The sequence below is a fragment of the Alexandromys fortis genome, unplaced genomic scaffold (genome assembly GCF_014885135.2).
Source record: "Alexandromys fortis isolate MF-2015 unplaced genomic scaffold, M_Fortis_MF-2015_v1.1 scaffold_134, whole genome shotgun sequence".
In the NCBI taxonomy this organism is placed as follows: domain Eukaryota; kingdom Metazoa; phylum Chordata; class Mammalia; order Rodentia; family Cricetidae; genus Alexandromys; species Alexandromys fortis.
Genome location: NW_026068007.1, coordinates 1,024,464 through 1,038,289, shown reverse-complemented (window position 1 = coordinate 1,038,289; position 13,826 = coordinate 1,024,464). Strand labels below are relative to the sequence as shown.

General features: G+C 43.8%; 1 protein-coding gene across 3 annotated transcripts in view; it reads left to right on the top strand.

Moving 5' to 3' along the window:
* Epm2a (EPM2A glucan phosphatase, laforin) overlaps positions 1 to 12,603 on the top strand; it is a 101,216-nt gene extending 88,613 nt beyond the window's left edge. For 2 of the 3 annotated variants that reach the window (XM_050161620.1, XM_050161618.1), the window contains exons 3-4: positions 708 to 949; positions 9,400 to 12,603. In XM_050161620.1, the coding sequence (XP_050017577.1) occupies positions 708 to 949; positions 9,400 to 9,677 (520 nt within the window). In that variant the 3' untranslated portion in view covers positions 9,678 to 12,603. The remainder of the gene's footprint in view (positions 1 to 707; positions 950 to 9,399) is intronic. The other variant, XM_050161621.1, reaches the window with a different exon arrangement.
* Positions 12,604 to 13,826: the final 1,223 nt, after the last annotated feature.

The following is a 13,826-nucleotide window of genomic DNA, read 5'->3' as shown; positions in this document are numbered from 1 at the left end:
CCACAGGCAACAGAAGACTGTGAGCTAAAATGGACATAGCTTGAGCTTATGAGATCTCAATGCATATCCCCCCCATGACATACTTCCTCTAACAAGGCCCTACCTACTTCAACAAAGCCACACTACCTAATAGTGTCACTCCTTAGGGGCTATGGGGGCTAACTACATTCAAACTACCACATCACCTTTTAAAAACCTGTAGAGAAGTGTTTGGGGGCTAATGGACTATTTTGGTTTTGATTTTATTTAATCCAAGCTCACTGTTTCTGAGTTTGGCCTGTTTCACAAATCTTAGGCTGTTTGAAAAAGTTTACGTAGTGCTAAACAAGAGTGATGGCTGTATTTTAGTTATGTGTATTTTTTTAATTCTAGGTGATGGTATGTGTTTCACATTTAATTTGTTAGTGTTTGAAATGAACTGATGGGTTTTGTGCAGCATTCATACAGTAAGACAACCTGAGGACTTAATTTCAATGTTGCTAGATTTAGTTTCTAAGGTCCATCTCCTGGGGTGCTTGTTGATTGCCTGATGTGTTTTCCTAAAACTGTAATGCGGATAGTTTTGAAAAATAGTATCGTTTCTTATTTTTTTTTTTAAAAATCCAGCATTTCCTCATCAGAGCAAAAGATTAACTGTATGTTTTATGCAGATACTGAGAACTCATGTTAGAGTAGTATTCATTGTTGTCCCCATTTGTTCTCTCCAGAATTCTACCAAATATCTGGCTGGGTAGCTGCCCTCGCCAACTGGAACATGTGACCATCAAACTGAAGCATGAATTGGGGATTACAGCTGTCATGAATTTCCAGACCGAATGGGATATCATCCAAAATTCGTCAGGCTGTAACCGCTACCCTGAACCCATGACTCCAGACACTATGATGAAGCTGTACAAGGAAGAAGGCTTGGCCTACATCTGGATGCCCACGCCAGACATGAGCACTGAGGGTAAGTGTCAGACATGGAAGAAGGCTTGGCCTAACATCTGGATGCCCACACAAGACATGAGCACTGAGGGTAAGTGTCAGACATGGAAGAAGGCTTGGCCTAACATCTGGATGCCCACACCAGACATGAGCACTGAGGGTAAGGGTCAGACAAGGAAGAAGGCTTGGCCTAACATCTGGATGCCCACACCAGACATGAGCACTGAGGGTAAGGGTCAGACAAGGAAGAAGGCTTGGCCTAACATCTGGATGCCCACACCAGACATGAGCACTGAGGGTAAGGGTCAGACAAGGAAGAAGGCTTGGCCTAACATCTGGATGCCCACACCAGACATGAGCACTGAGGGTAAGGGTCAGACAAGGAAGAAGGCTTGGCCTAACATCTGCATGCCCACACCAGACATGGGCATAGAGGGTAAGGGTTAGAATAAGCATCTTGTTCTTTTATAGACTTGTTTCAGAGATATACATATTGTCTGTCTTTCATTCATCATAACTGAATATCTTAAATATTAATTATAAAAATCAAATTAAGATTTAATATGTCTTTAGATACTTTGACAGGATTCCGTTTAACACAGCTTCTTTAACTTTTATACTATGTACACTAAATATATATTTCATAATATATACATATAATTTATATACTTACTATGTATTTACTGTGATCTACTGTGTGTGTGGCATTATGCTGTGCCTGGGAACATGGAGTGTGTAGTTCCCAAAGGATGGCAAGTGTTAATGGAATGAACAAAAGTAGGAATTTGGAAGCATAATGGGTTAGTTTTGAAAAATCACAGCTATTCTGCAGAGCTTGGGTAGATAATCTAGAAATGCTTTTGAGGAAGTGGTGTTTGAGCTAACGCCTGAGCAGTGGCTGCAGCAAGGGCAAGCTGGGAGAGGACGGAAGAAGGAACCATTTAGAAGAACCCTTATGCCGGTAGAGGAGGTGGCGTGTTATAGGGACTGAAGGAAGGACCATTGTGGCTGGAGGACTGAGGATGTGGAAGTCCCCCCAGACCTGGGCTACAATAAGAATGTCACACTGTAGGGTGGAGCTGCGGCAGGAAAGGATGAGAAGCTGGGAAATACCGAGGTTCGTTCTGTCTTAGTGTTTTCACCACAAGTCTGCTTCCATTGCCGCCTGGACAGCTTGGAACTGGTCTGAGAATCCAGGGAGGAGGGTGCAGTGAGATGGGGCCCGTGGGGAGGACGGTCGAGTCTGCACGGACTGGGAGAGTTCTAGAATAGTCTTTCTGAATGGGCTACCATGGTTGGTGCTGCTGGGGAAGCAGAGACAAATAAGTCATAGTCGTGGCATAAGTAAGATGCAGTAAGGCAAGTTAAAACCAGTTACAGTGCAGGAGGGAGTGGACGATGAATGATGTGATGTGCTCTGGGCTGACGGATTCCGCCTACGGAGGGCAGAGAGGCAGGCTGCGTGAATTCCATGGCATTTGAAGTGGACCTCGCTTGGGCAGAGAGATGCGGGCAGAGGGAGCATGATGTGTGTGCAATAAGGTAGACAAAAGCACAGGACGCTAGGAGTTCTAGAAAGAGCCCTCTATAGGTATGGTAGACAGTTGCTGAGAAGTAGGGTAACTGTTTTCAGGTAAGAGGACCACATCCCAACTACAGTATTAACAGTATGTCAGCAGGGGGCAGCAGAGAGCTGTAGAGAGTACATGGGTTCGGGAGTTGCCTGATTCTCTCTTCTGGGTGAAGAATGGCAGTGAAGCCTAGCCAAGAACCCAGAAAACATTCCTCCCCTCAGCGTTCCCTGTACAAGGTATGCTGCGCATCCAACCCACTCCTGATTGACATGTCTGAACTCACCAAGTCCTCAGAAGGTTCTAGGTAGACATTGTAGTCACCTCCATTCTGCAAAGGAAGAGACAGGTACGAAAAGGTTGTGTGGTGGGACCAGGTCTTCAGACTGCAAAGAGTCACGGCACAGACTTTGAGGGGGGCAGTCTGATTCACAGCACTGCCCAAGCCAGGCTGCGTGGCAGCAACTATGTGTTTCTTCATATACCTCAGGCAGAGTCTGCACACCGACGTAATTTCCGTTCTTTGCGTTCATGGTTAGCTAGAGTTATCCGCAGCTGTGAACTGAGGGGGCATAGCTTCTCTCTCCAATCACCAGTGGCCTGTGAATCAGAACACCTCGAGGACATAGGAAACCAGTGTCACTGGCCACCTTTGGCACTTCAAAGACCTCAGGTGATTTTCCTGGCCAGACAGGACCACTCTGTAGATTTGAACTATATAAAGAGAGGTATATTTTATGTTCCTTGAAGGGGGCGAGAGATTGACACTCTGGCTGTTTCCCTTGGTCACCTGCCTTTTCTTGAGGCTAGACCCCAAACCAAACAGAATTCGCATCAACTGAAAACGGGATGGTTTTGTGCTGCGCAGATGGTCTCGCCGGTTTTAAAAACAGTCTCAGACTTGTTAGGACGCTTGTGGCCACACAGAGACTTTGATTCGGCTTCTGTGCTTCAAATTTCACAGCATTGTTGCCCACCGGTGTAAATAAGAGGGAAACAGGCAGGGAGCAGTTGAGCTATTAATTCTACCTGCTGCATCCCATGTTCTGCTAAACAAATATCTGCTGACAAATAGGCAGTCTGTTTAGAAGTTTGGAGTCTATCTGTTCACTAGGGCCCATTGTAGTCTTGTTCACACATTTGGGGGTGTCACTGGGTCACCAGGTTAGTGCATCTAAAGCCAGCTCCCATGTAGAGCTAGCACAGCTGGAGGATGAGAGCAAAGAAGCACCCTCCCCCCCCCACCTGCAGCTGGACAAACTGACGCTGGAGAAAGGATTCCTTTGGATCGGGTGGACCTGGAGAAGTGATCAAAGAGTTAACTCTTCCAGAGTGGCAGGGTGACTGTTGACCAACAGACTAATCTATGTAGCTTACAGTATAGACCAATGCATATATAGATTTATCCACCTGGATAGTTTTGGAACTCCGGGGGTGGGGGGTGGGATCTGTCTGGAAGCCTTCCCAGCTGCTGCAAAAATGCTGTCAGGTCAAGTCTGCAAAGGATGGTGTGTTAGACTCAATTGTCACAGCCCTGCTACAATCAATTGTCCTATTGATTGTCCGCATTGTACATTTTGCCATATATGGTTTAGACATATTCTTCTTTTCATTTTCTTTTGTAAAATGTGGTTTGTCTCTTTCACCTAGGAAATGAAAAATCTCCAAATTCCAGTAGTTCCCTGGATGAAATAAACCATGTTTGCTCACTAAACTCCCTTCTCAGGGGAAGCCAAACTCAGGGTTCACCTCTGTTCCAGTACCAGCCTCCTCCCTCCCCAGTGAGCTCTAAGAATCTGGCTGTTGCTTTGTTCCCAGACCCTCAGGCACTCTCTCATTCAGCAGACTGAGTTCACCTCTGTCTTTACACAAAGACACTGACCATGGAACCAGAAACTGGGAAACCTGGAGATTTGTAGGCACTGAGTAGCTTGGGAGGTAGGCAGGTTAATTCCAGCACTGGGCAGTGGGAGGTGGGAGTTTCTGCTAACTAGATTATAGTAGACTGTAGGATCAGTCACAAGGTTTTTAAAACTTTATTAATTCTCTGAGAATTTAATAAATTATATTTTGATTAGACTTACCCTGATTCTTCCCTGTAATTCCTCCCAGATCCACTCCCAACACCTTTGCCTTTTTATACCATTCCCACGCTGTGTTTTCTTTTTGTTTGTTTTGTAAATAACTCATGGAGCCTACTTAGTGCTGACCATATGGTGTGGGGGCATCCTCTGCAGCATGGTCAACCTCTAGGAGACACACTTGTGAAGAAAACTGACTCTCTTTGCCTAGAAGCCATCAGGGATCCAGAGTTCTTAGTTAGGGGTGGAAGTTCTTTAACTTTCTACCAAAGAATGTTACAGGTAAGATAGACCCTCATTTATACTATAGCTCAAAGGAGGAAAACAAGACCGTCCAAGTAAAACAACAATGTGTACAGTTATATATTTTCCCAAGGGTAAGAAAGGAAAGAGGTGCATATATAGTGTGGATTTCTTTCTTGGTCTTTCTTAGACAAAGCAAAGCATCCCATTAGGAGCTCTTGAGTGCCTTTATTTTGGGTCCTAAAGTGCCAGGTACTAAAAACCTCTTTGCTTTTTATAACCCTGGCTTGTTCAGCACTTACTTCCCTTTCTGGAAGTATTTAGTCATCCTGTACTTAGATTAGCCTGTAGCAGGTTTGGAACACAGAACAGAGAAGGTAGAAGAGTCTAACAGTGTCTCAGAATAAACAAGCGGTATTGCTTCATTGTTTCTTGTTCAGTTTTTAGTGGAGGTATTTAATGATTGTTGAGCAAGCATCTACTTACACCCAATGCTTGTTTTAAATTCGAAGGGGAGAAACACAGATGGTGGAGTGTTTTGGTTGACCTACATAAGGTTTGTAATTTTTGCAGTTTAGTTAGCAACATTTAAAATCTGGAATATTTTCCATACCAAAAGAAAATCTGGAACCTGGGGAGATTGCTTAGTGGGTAAAAGCACTTGTTGCTCCTGCAGAGGAATCAAGCTTGGTCCCCAGTACCCACATAGTAGCCCACAACAGTCTGTAACTCCAGTTTCAGGGGATCTGATACCCTCTTCTGGCTTCCACTGGTACAGGCATATATAGAGTATATGAATAGACCTGGAAGCAAATACTCATGCACACAAGATGACAAGTAAACCTTCAGAAAAGGAATCTGGTTATTTTTTTTGCCTTACTATTTTAAGTCTGGAAAGTTTTATCAAATCAAGTTCCATGTGAAACATGCTCCTGTGTGTACACGTGCGCACACACACACACACACACACACACACACACACACACGTAGATGAAATGTAACTTTGTGTACTCTGGTTGATGCTGTCTCTCTTGTACAGGGAGGACCCTCTTTTCATTTCTTCATGATTCCTGTGCTCTGTATTGGGACCTATGGATGCAGACATCTGAGAGCCGGGAAGACAGTGGAATCAGACAGGGTCACAGAAACATGAAGGGATTTTGAGAACCCAGACTGAGATGAGAGGTGGAAAGTGCCAGCAACCAGGTGGATTAGGAAGGAAAACAGTGCAGGGATCAAGGCTAGAGGCTTTGCAGTCAGCCTGGCTGCATTTGAGTGGCCACTTAAGGATTTCATTGGGACAAATCTCTGCCTTGGCTCCTTCATGTAAATACTGAGGGTGGCAGACAGCACCTGCTATAATATATCCTCAGATGTACAAGACTCCATCCCTAACTCTTTAGCTGTGAACTCACTTTTTTATTTATTGAAAATAGACTTTTCTTCCATACAATATATTTCATTATGGGCTCCCCCCCACCTCTTTCTAAATCTTCCTCTCCTCCCCACCCATCCACCTGAACCTACAACCTTTCTTTCTCTCATTAGAAAACAAACAGGAAGCTAAAAAAATGAAATAAAGCCAAACCAGAATAGGACAAAAATAAACAAATAGAAATAAAACAGCCAAGGGGAAAAAAGAACCTGCTAGAAACACACAGACACACACAGAGAACCCAAAAAAGACAAAACCAGAAACTGTAATACTTAAGCGAAAGATGTGTAAGGTTAAAAATAAAAATTCCAGATGAAGCATTATCACGTTATCACACACCCTCCCAGAATGCCATGCCACTGAGTTAGTTTGTTAGGGCTCCCTCCCCATTTACTACTGAACATGAGGTCTGTCCTTGTGTGCTTTGTTTTCCCAGTAGACTCCACTGGCGAAAATGAAGCCGTTATCAATTGGAGGTTGCTTCTGAGTTAGGGTTGGGACATGTTGTCCATGCTTCCTGTCATCCTTGCGACCGTGTCTGGGTTAGACTTGTGGAGGCCCTATGCCACAGTCTCTGTGAGTTCACGTGTGTGTCAGAGTTCTGTTGTGCCCAAAAGACATTGTTTCTTTGGTGTTCCCCACTCTTACTGACCCTTATAATCTTCCTACCTCTTTCCCCACAGAACCCCTTTAGTCCTGAAAGTGGGGATTTGATGGAGACATCCTGTTTTGGACTGAATGCGCCAAGATCGGTCATTCTCTGCACATTGTACAGTTACGGATCTAGTAAGAGGTAGAGAACTTTGAGTATATGTCCAAGCATGGTGTAGCTGGATCCTAGGTTAGATCTATTCCCAGCTTTCTGAGGAACCACCACACTGATTTCCATAGTGGCAGTAAAGTGTTCTTGCTTCTTGAATGACCTTTCTCCAGACAGAAAGAAAAGGGTAATTGTGTTACATCACCTAGGCTATTGGGGCTGAGCTGCCCTTGGGGGACATCTGTCTACAGAGTCCATCTGGACTGGTTCTGTGGAAGACACAGTCCGGTAGGATTGGTCAGCAGAGATTTGGAGCCTCACAGTTCCCTTGGTAAACAGCCACTCTAGTCTTTGTGTAGATTTGACATTTGATTTCAAAAGTATATTTAAGACATTCCTGTTTAATCCCTGCCATGGCAACCATTAGGAGCTTGTCTGGGGAGACTCATGGTGGCGGAGCAGAAAGAAGCCATGATTCCTAGAATTATCAGGGGGATTCTTTTCATGCTAGAAACGGCTTACAGACATTACTGTGATGGAGCAGATCATACCCTCATAGCATAGTCACCCCCAACATACCCTGGATGTTTACCATATCTAATCCCTTGAGACAAATGAATCCAGCACACAGTCCTGTTACTGAGATTGACAGGAGGAACCCACTGGCCCCTGTGATGCTCTAGATATGGAGTGCCTGCAGGAGGCCCCCCTGTGTAATGGTATGGCAGGTTACTCAGATGAAACCAGGAGTGTGGATTGAGTTAAATCAACATTTGTGCCTCTGCTGGACATCGTGGGAGCTGGTGTGCGCTAATGTGGATGCTTTTAGGGACTGCTATCAGGGAAGAGTGGGAGAGAGAGGGAAGGAAGGAGGGGGAGAGGCGGAGAGGGAGTCTGTCAGAGAGGTTGCTCTGTGTGCCCACTTATACACATTTCCGTGAACACATTTCAAAACTGCTGGGTGGTGCCTGCAGTGTTACATCTCTTACTTAGAGGGTTTGACAGAAGACAGCCAGGAAGACTGGAGTATTGGCATGGCTGTGCTGCAGGTTGCTTCTGTCTCAGAGCCTGATGGGCCTAAAGTGAGGTAGGTGACTGAGGGGACCTTGAGGCTATGGTGAGCGTCTATGAAAACTCCACCTCTGAAGGTGCTGGCTCCTGATTCCAAGGTACTGTATTGGTGATGTCAGGGCACTAGCACTTCTAAAGAGGACACTGGAGGAGTGAAAGCTCCAGGGGAGGATTCCAGGCTTCAGTGAAGATCTGCAGGTCAGGGAGGGGCTGCTCATCTCTCAAGTCATCCAACAGGAACCACAATATGGACACTAGATAGGTGTTCTCTGTAGTCTGGGGAGGTCCTCCTGGGGCCGTCGTGTCCTTCTCTATGATATGCAGAGAAACTAAAGAATGCCAAGTTGCAAGTGTACAGTTAACATCCAATAATTCTGCGTGGTCGTCCTCTTTCATTTCCTTCTGAGGTAATTTGTATTGATGATGTCCACAAAAGTACTAGACAGATAAACAAAAAAAAAATCTTACTAAGTATCACTAAGAAGAATGATTATCTCAGAACTCAAAGGCTTGTTGGTGGTTACGCTTCTGCCCACCAGGATGCAGAAGCTCTTGGGGTTCAGCAGGACACCGCATACTTCTTAGGATGAGGAGACATTTGATCATCAGAATAGCAGCCAGAGAACAGTAACAACTACGATCATAGCTTTCCAGTAACAGAAAGAAATCAAATCTATGTCAGTATTTACTGTATTGTGGTGGCATGAATGATTGGTTATCCCATAAGCATTGGCTGTAGGTTAGCCACTCAATTACTTGAATGAAAAGCAACATACTAAATTCTGTCTCAAACTGCATTTATCTAACCAGTGAGTATGATTGAATCGTTAACCAGTGTGAGCTAATTATGAGCTTACTGTTTGCCAGGAAGGACACTTAGGAGTGAGATTGAGGGGCACAGGACTTACCAAGTTTTCCTTGAAGCCTTCTAAAACCACTGACAAATCTTTGCAACTGCTTCTAAGAAGATGTTAAAATCCTTTCTTCTGCCCTGTGCCCCTCGAACACATGTGGTATTTAACTTTGTAGAGAAATTTGGATCAATGGCAAACTGCTCAAAAAACAGTAACATCCCTGGAAGAGTCAGGTTCAAGTTCAAGTTCAGAACTGAATGCTGCCTCTGGGATGGTCTCTCTTCTTTGGTATTCCCAGGTATTAAATTTGTTTCACTTTTTTTTTCTCAACTAAAACAATAAAAGAAGCAAACTGTCACACCTGTCTCCCCCGAGCTCAGGGTTCTGTCATGCACTGGTGGAATTTTGAGCTGTGATATGGTAGTATTTGTTAACACATGGTCTGTGCTTTCTCTAGGCCGAGTGCAGATGCTGCCACAGGCTGTGTGCCTCCTGCATGCCCTTCTGGAGAATGGACACACTGTGTATGTCCACTGCAATGCTGGGGTGGGCCGCTCTACAGCTGCAGTGTGCGGCTGGCTCCACTACGTGATTGGCTGGAGTCTGCGGAAGGTGCAGTACTTCATCATGGCCAAGAGGCCTGCGGTCTACATTGATGAAGACGCCTTGGCCCGGGCACAGGAAGACTTTTTCCAGAAGTTTGGGAAGGTGCACTCTTCTATATGCAGCGTATAGGTGACCAACCTGCCAGTTGTATGGTTAGTGGAAGACCTATAGACAAAGACCATATCAGAACCGAGGGGACTGAAACCTCAGGTCACCTGGAGATAGCTTCTGTTGCAGTGTGGTAGGGCTTTTTGAATCTTTCTCATGTGGCATGCAGTTTCGTTATAAAATATTTCAAAGGTGTCATCTGGGCAGTACAATGTATGCCCACAGTTGCTGCTGCAACAGGCCAGGGTCTTTGGTTACAGGCCCTACACAGGTTGTTATGGATCTGTGATGTTTTGGCATGCATAAGACAAGAGAGGGGTTATGTGGATTTTATCACAACTGTGAGTGAAGCACACACACACACACACACATGGCATGTGCACATATGCACAAACACATGCAGTTTTTTTTTTTTTTTTTTTTTACTCAACTGAAATTGTAGTCATTTGCTGGTGGAAGGGGTAAATATATAAACCTTAGTATGATACAGAAAGAGCTCTCCATGGGCATAAAACAGTAGTTTTCTGTAATTTTCTTCATCCCATTTCAGAGTTGTTAACATCTCCGAGACACCATCCTCCTTATTTTCTGTCTTCCCAACAGGAGTAGTTAGCCCACTGTTTTTTTTTTTTTCTTTAAGTATATATTTTTTATTTTATAGATATATTTTTTTGTATATAAGTATGCAGATGTACCAGGCTTTGGATCCCCTGGAACTGGAGTCTCAAATGGTTGTGGGTGTTGGGAACTGAACCCAGATTCCTGCAACAGCAATGGCTCTTAATCTCTGAGCCATCTCTCCAGCCCCCCTTTCTCTTGTCTTTTAATTGCTATTTTCCCCCTCAAGGCAGAGTTTGTAGTACTCATTGTAGCCTAACACACAAAGGTCAGTCTTTAACTCATGGTAAACATTCTGCCTCAGTCTCCCAAGAACTGTGTATAGTCTCCCATACACAGCACCACCATTTTCCAGTGTAGGTTTATTGAGCATAACTGGCTTGCTCCAGTCTCATGGTGAATAGGAACGAGATGAAGTTTGTAATTCAACTTATTTGATTCAGTGTTCTTTTTACTGTGATTAGTTTTTCAGCAGACTGTCATGGATGTAGCTTCATCTCTCTCAGGGTAAAGTTGCTACCCCTGTGGTTGTTTCTACAGTGAGAAAAGGGGCAGTGTTCTGATCACCTGCCAGAGAATTTAGAAAAACCATTTTATTCCCCTTAGCCTCCTTTAAGCTATGGTGTGTGATCTCAAGGCCAATTTATATGAACCATAGTTTGTGAGTGGAAGGAGCCTGAGGAGACCATGTCCACAGATCAGTGTTGTACAGCTAGGGGCTGACACTGGTTCAATACTCAATTCAGTATAACACTCATTGCTGTTCCTCCCAAACCTGTGGTGTATTCCCTTACGTTTTATCAGAAGTGTAAATATCAGCAAAACTTTGTCTCCCAGTATATACAATCTAGAAACAGATCTGTCTTTTGTCCTCTGGAAGACAGTCCCCAAGTACAACTGACATTTTAGGACACAGAAGGGCCTTACCTCTAGTTGAGTGCCGCTGTGTTTTGGTTGCTTTCCTATCTCTACTGCCATGACAGTTCACTCTGGGAAGGGTCATTGTCTCTGTTCAGATGGGGGAAGTGAGGCCCAGAGGGGTGAAGGAATGTGTCCATTGCCTTTGTCATTGATGGAGGCCACAGATGAGGTGCAAAGCTAAGTTAATCTCTCAGATCGCACACTGTCGAGATGTGTTTCCTTCATTTCATAAGCATGTGTTCATAGATAGCAGAGATGATGATTTGTGAGGCATTTTATAAGCATGTGCTCATAGGTAGTGAGGTGGTGATTTGGGAGGCAGAGGGGACAAGAAGGCCACAACCCGGGTTCCCGTTGTGCTCAGAATAGGGAGCCATGTCTCTGCATGATGGCACCCAGAGGAGGTAGCATAGGAGAGAGAGATGTTTCAACATGACAGCAAGACCCCCAGGAGGTGGCATTTGCTTTGGACAGAGCACTCTACAAGAAATTTTTCTCCTATAATTACAAAGTTGAGTCTTTAAACCAGCAGCGAGTGATGTTCAGTCTCTTCTACAAAATATAGTTAGATGTAGCTCTTTTGACTAAGAACCAATTTCTTATGTCATATGTATTATGTACAATTTCATTTTTAATGAAATATTTAAATTAATATAATAGTGTGTGTGTGTATGTGTGTGTGTGTGTGTGTGTGTGTGTGTGTATGACTTCATGTCTTGAGAAACCCAGCTATACAAGTGCCACTGTAAATGTCCTTTTTCAGGTGGCTTTTTCTCTATGGCTCTGATAAAATTGTTGAGAACTATTGACGAACATTTTAGAATGACCCCATTTGCCCTCAGTGAGTGGATTGTCTACTGTAGCTCAAAAATCACCTGGGAGTTTTGCTAAATAAAAGCATAAAAAAGACCTTTGTGCCACAGAATTGTTTAATGCTGTCAACTTATTCTGAAATCTGAAAGAACACACTTTTTTATTTGTAAAAAGGGCACTCAGCTCAGCACAGTCGCTTTTTCTTTGTTGTCCTTTCTCATTAGCCTATGAGAAAGGGTGCCTGGCAGACATCCAAGATGGAAGCACCACAAAGAGGTGAAGGTAAGACTCAAGAATGTTTGGGGGAGACCACAGAAGAGTGTCTCTGGTGACTCTCATTAAACTCCTCCTTGGGTGTGGGTATGTGTGGAGTGCTGGGATGGAACTCCGGGCTTCACAAATGCTAAAGTACCCTTAACACTGAACTAAACCTCCACACCAATGAAAACCTCACTCAAAGAATTCTCACAGGATATCCTTAGAAAATCTCATGCTTGGTTAAGGAACACCAAGGTACCAAAATACTGTTACTATTGTTTAGACTCCAAATATGTCTTTTTATTTTTGTGAGCCAAAATTGGTAAGAAGAAACAAAATTAATACACACACACCATGCATATATATATATATATATATATATATATAAACACACATATACATACATACACATACATATATATGTATTCTCTTTGTTTACTTGGCTTTTCTTTAAAAAAATGTGAAGAAAAAATATAGTTAAGAGTTTGGAATGAAATGGAAATAATGAAAGAAGAGACTCACAAGTGAACTAAATGGGAATTAGAACTCTCTGTACAGTGTTGATGGAAGAGGGTCATCTGTCTATCTGCTGCTTTCATTGGTCAATTAATAAAGAAACTGCCTGGCCTGATAGGTCAGAACATAGGTGGGTGGAGTAGACAGAACAGAATGCTGGGAAGAAGGGCAGTGAGGCAGACGCCATAGCTTTCCTCTCCGAGATAGACGCAGGTTAAGATCTTTCCTGGTAAGCCACCACCTCGTGGTGTTACACAGATTACTAAATATGGGTTAAAGCAAGATGTGAGAATTAGCCAAGAAGAGGCTAGATATAATGGGCCAGGCAGTGTTTAAAAGAATACAATTTGTGTGTTGTTATTTAGCTGTGCGCGAGCCTGGCGGGAACACAGCCCACTGCTCTCACTACACACTGTGCAACAGAGGCAAGGTGGAAAGTTAAAATCAAAATTCCCATTTATAGACAATAAAATGCAGTTCCTTTATTTTATAGAGGAGAAAGCAGAACTGAAACACCATATTAAAATGAAAAGTGTTGTAACTGAGGGCCAGAGGAGACAGGTAAGTCAGGAACACAGGTAAGGTGATTGCCATGGTGTGGAGGGGTAGAGAAGGCTTAGTGCAAATGAGAAAAAAACAGTATGGAGGAGGAAGACTGGATAAAAAGATCAATGAAAATTGGGGTAAACAGAAGGAAAAACAAAGTGAGTAAAAGCAAAGCTAGGTCATATTTCTGTCTTAGTTTCTCTTGCTGTGAAGAGAACATGGGAAAGGCAATAGGTTCAGAAGATTAGGGTCCATGACCATCATGGTGGGAAGCATGGCAGGTGGCCTGGTGCTGGAGTAGTGGCTGAGAGCTCACATCTGAAAGTTGGAGGCAGGGGGCAGGGAGAAAGAGAGAGAGAGAGAGAGAGAGAGAGAGAGAGAGAGAGAGAGAGAGAGAGAGAGAACTGTGAATGGCATGGGCTTTTGAAACTTCAAAACCCACTCCAGTTACACACTTCCTCCAACCTGCTAATCCTTCTCAAGTAGTTCTACTAACTG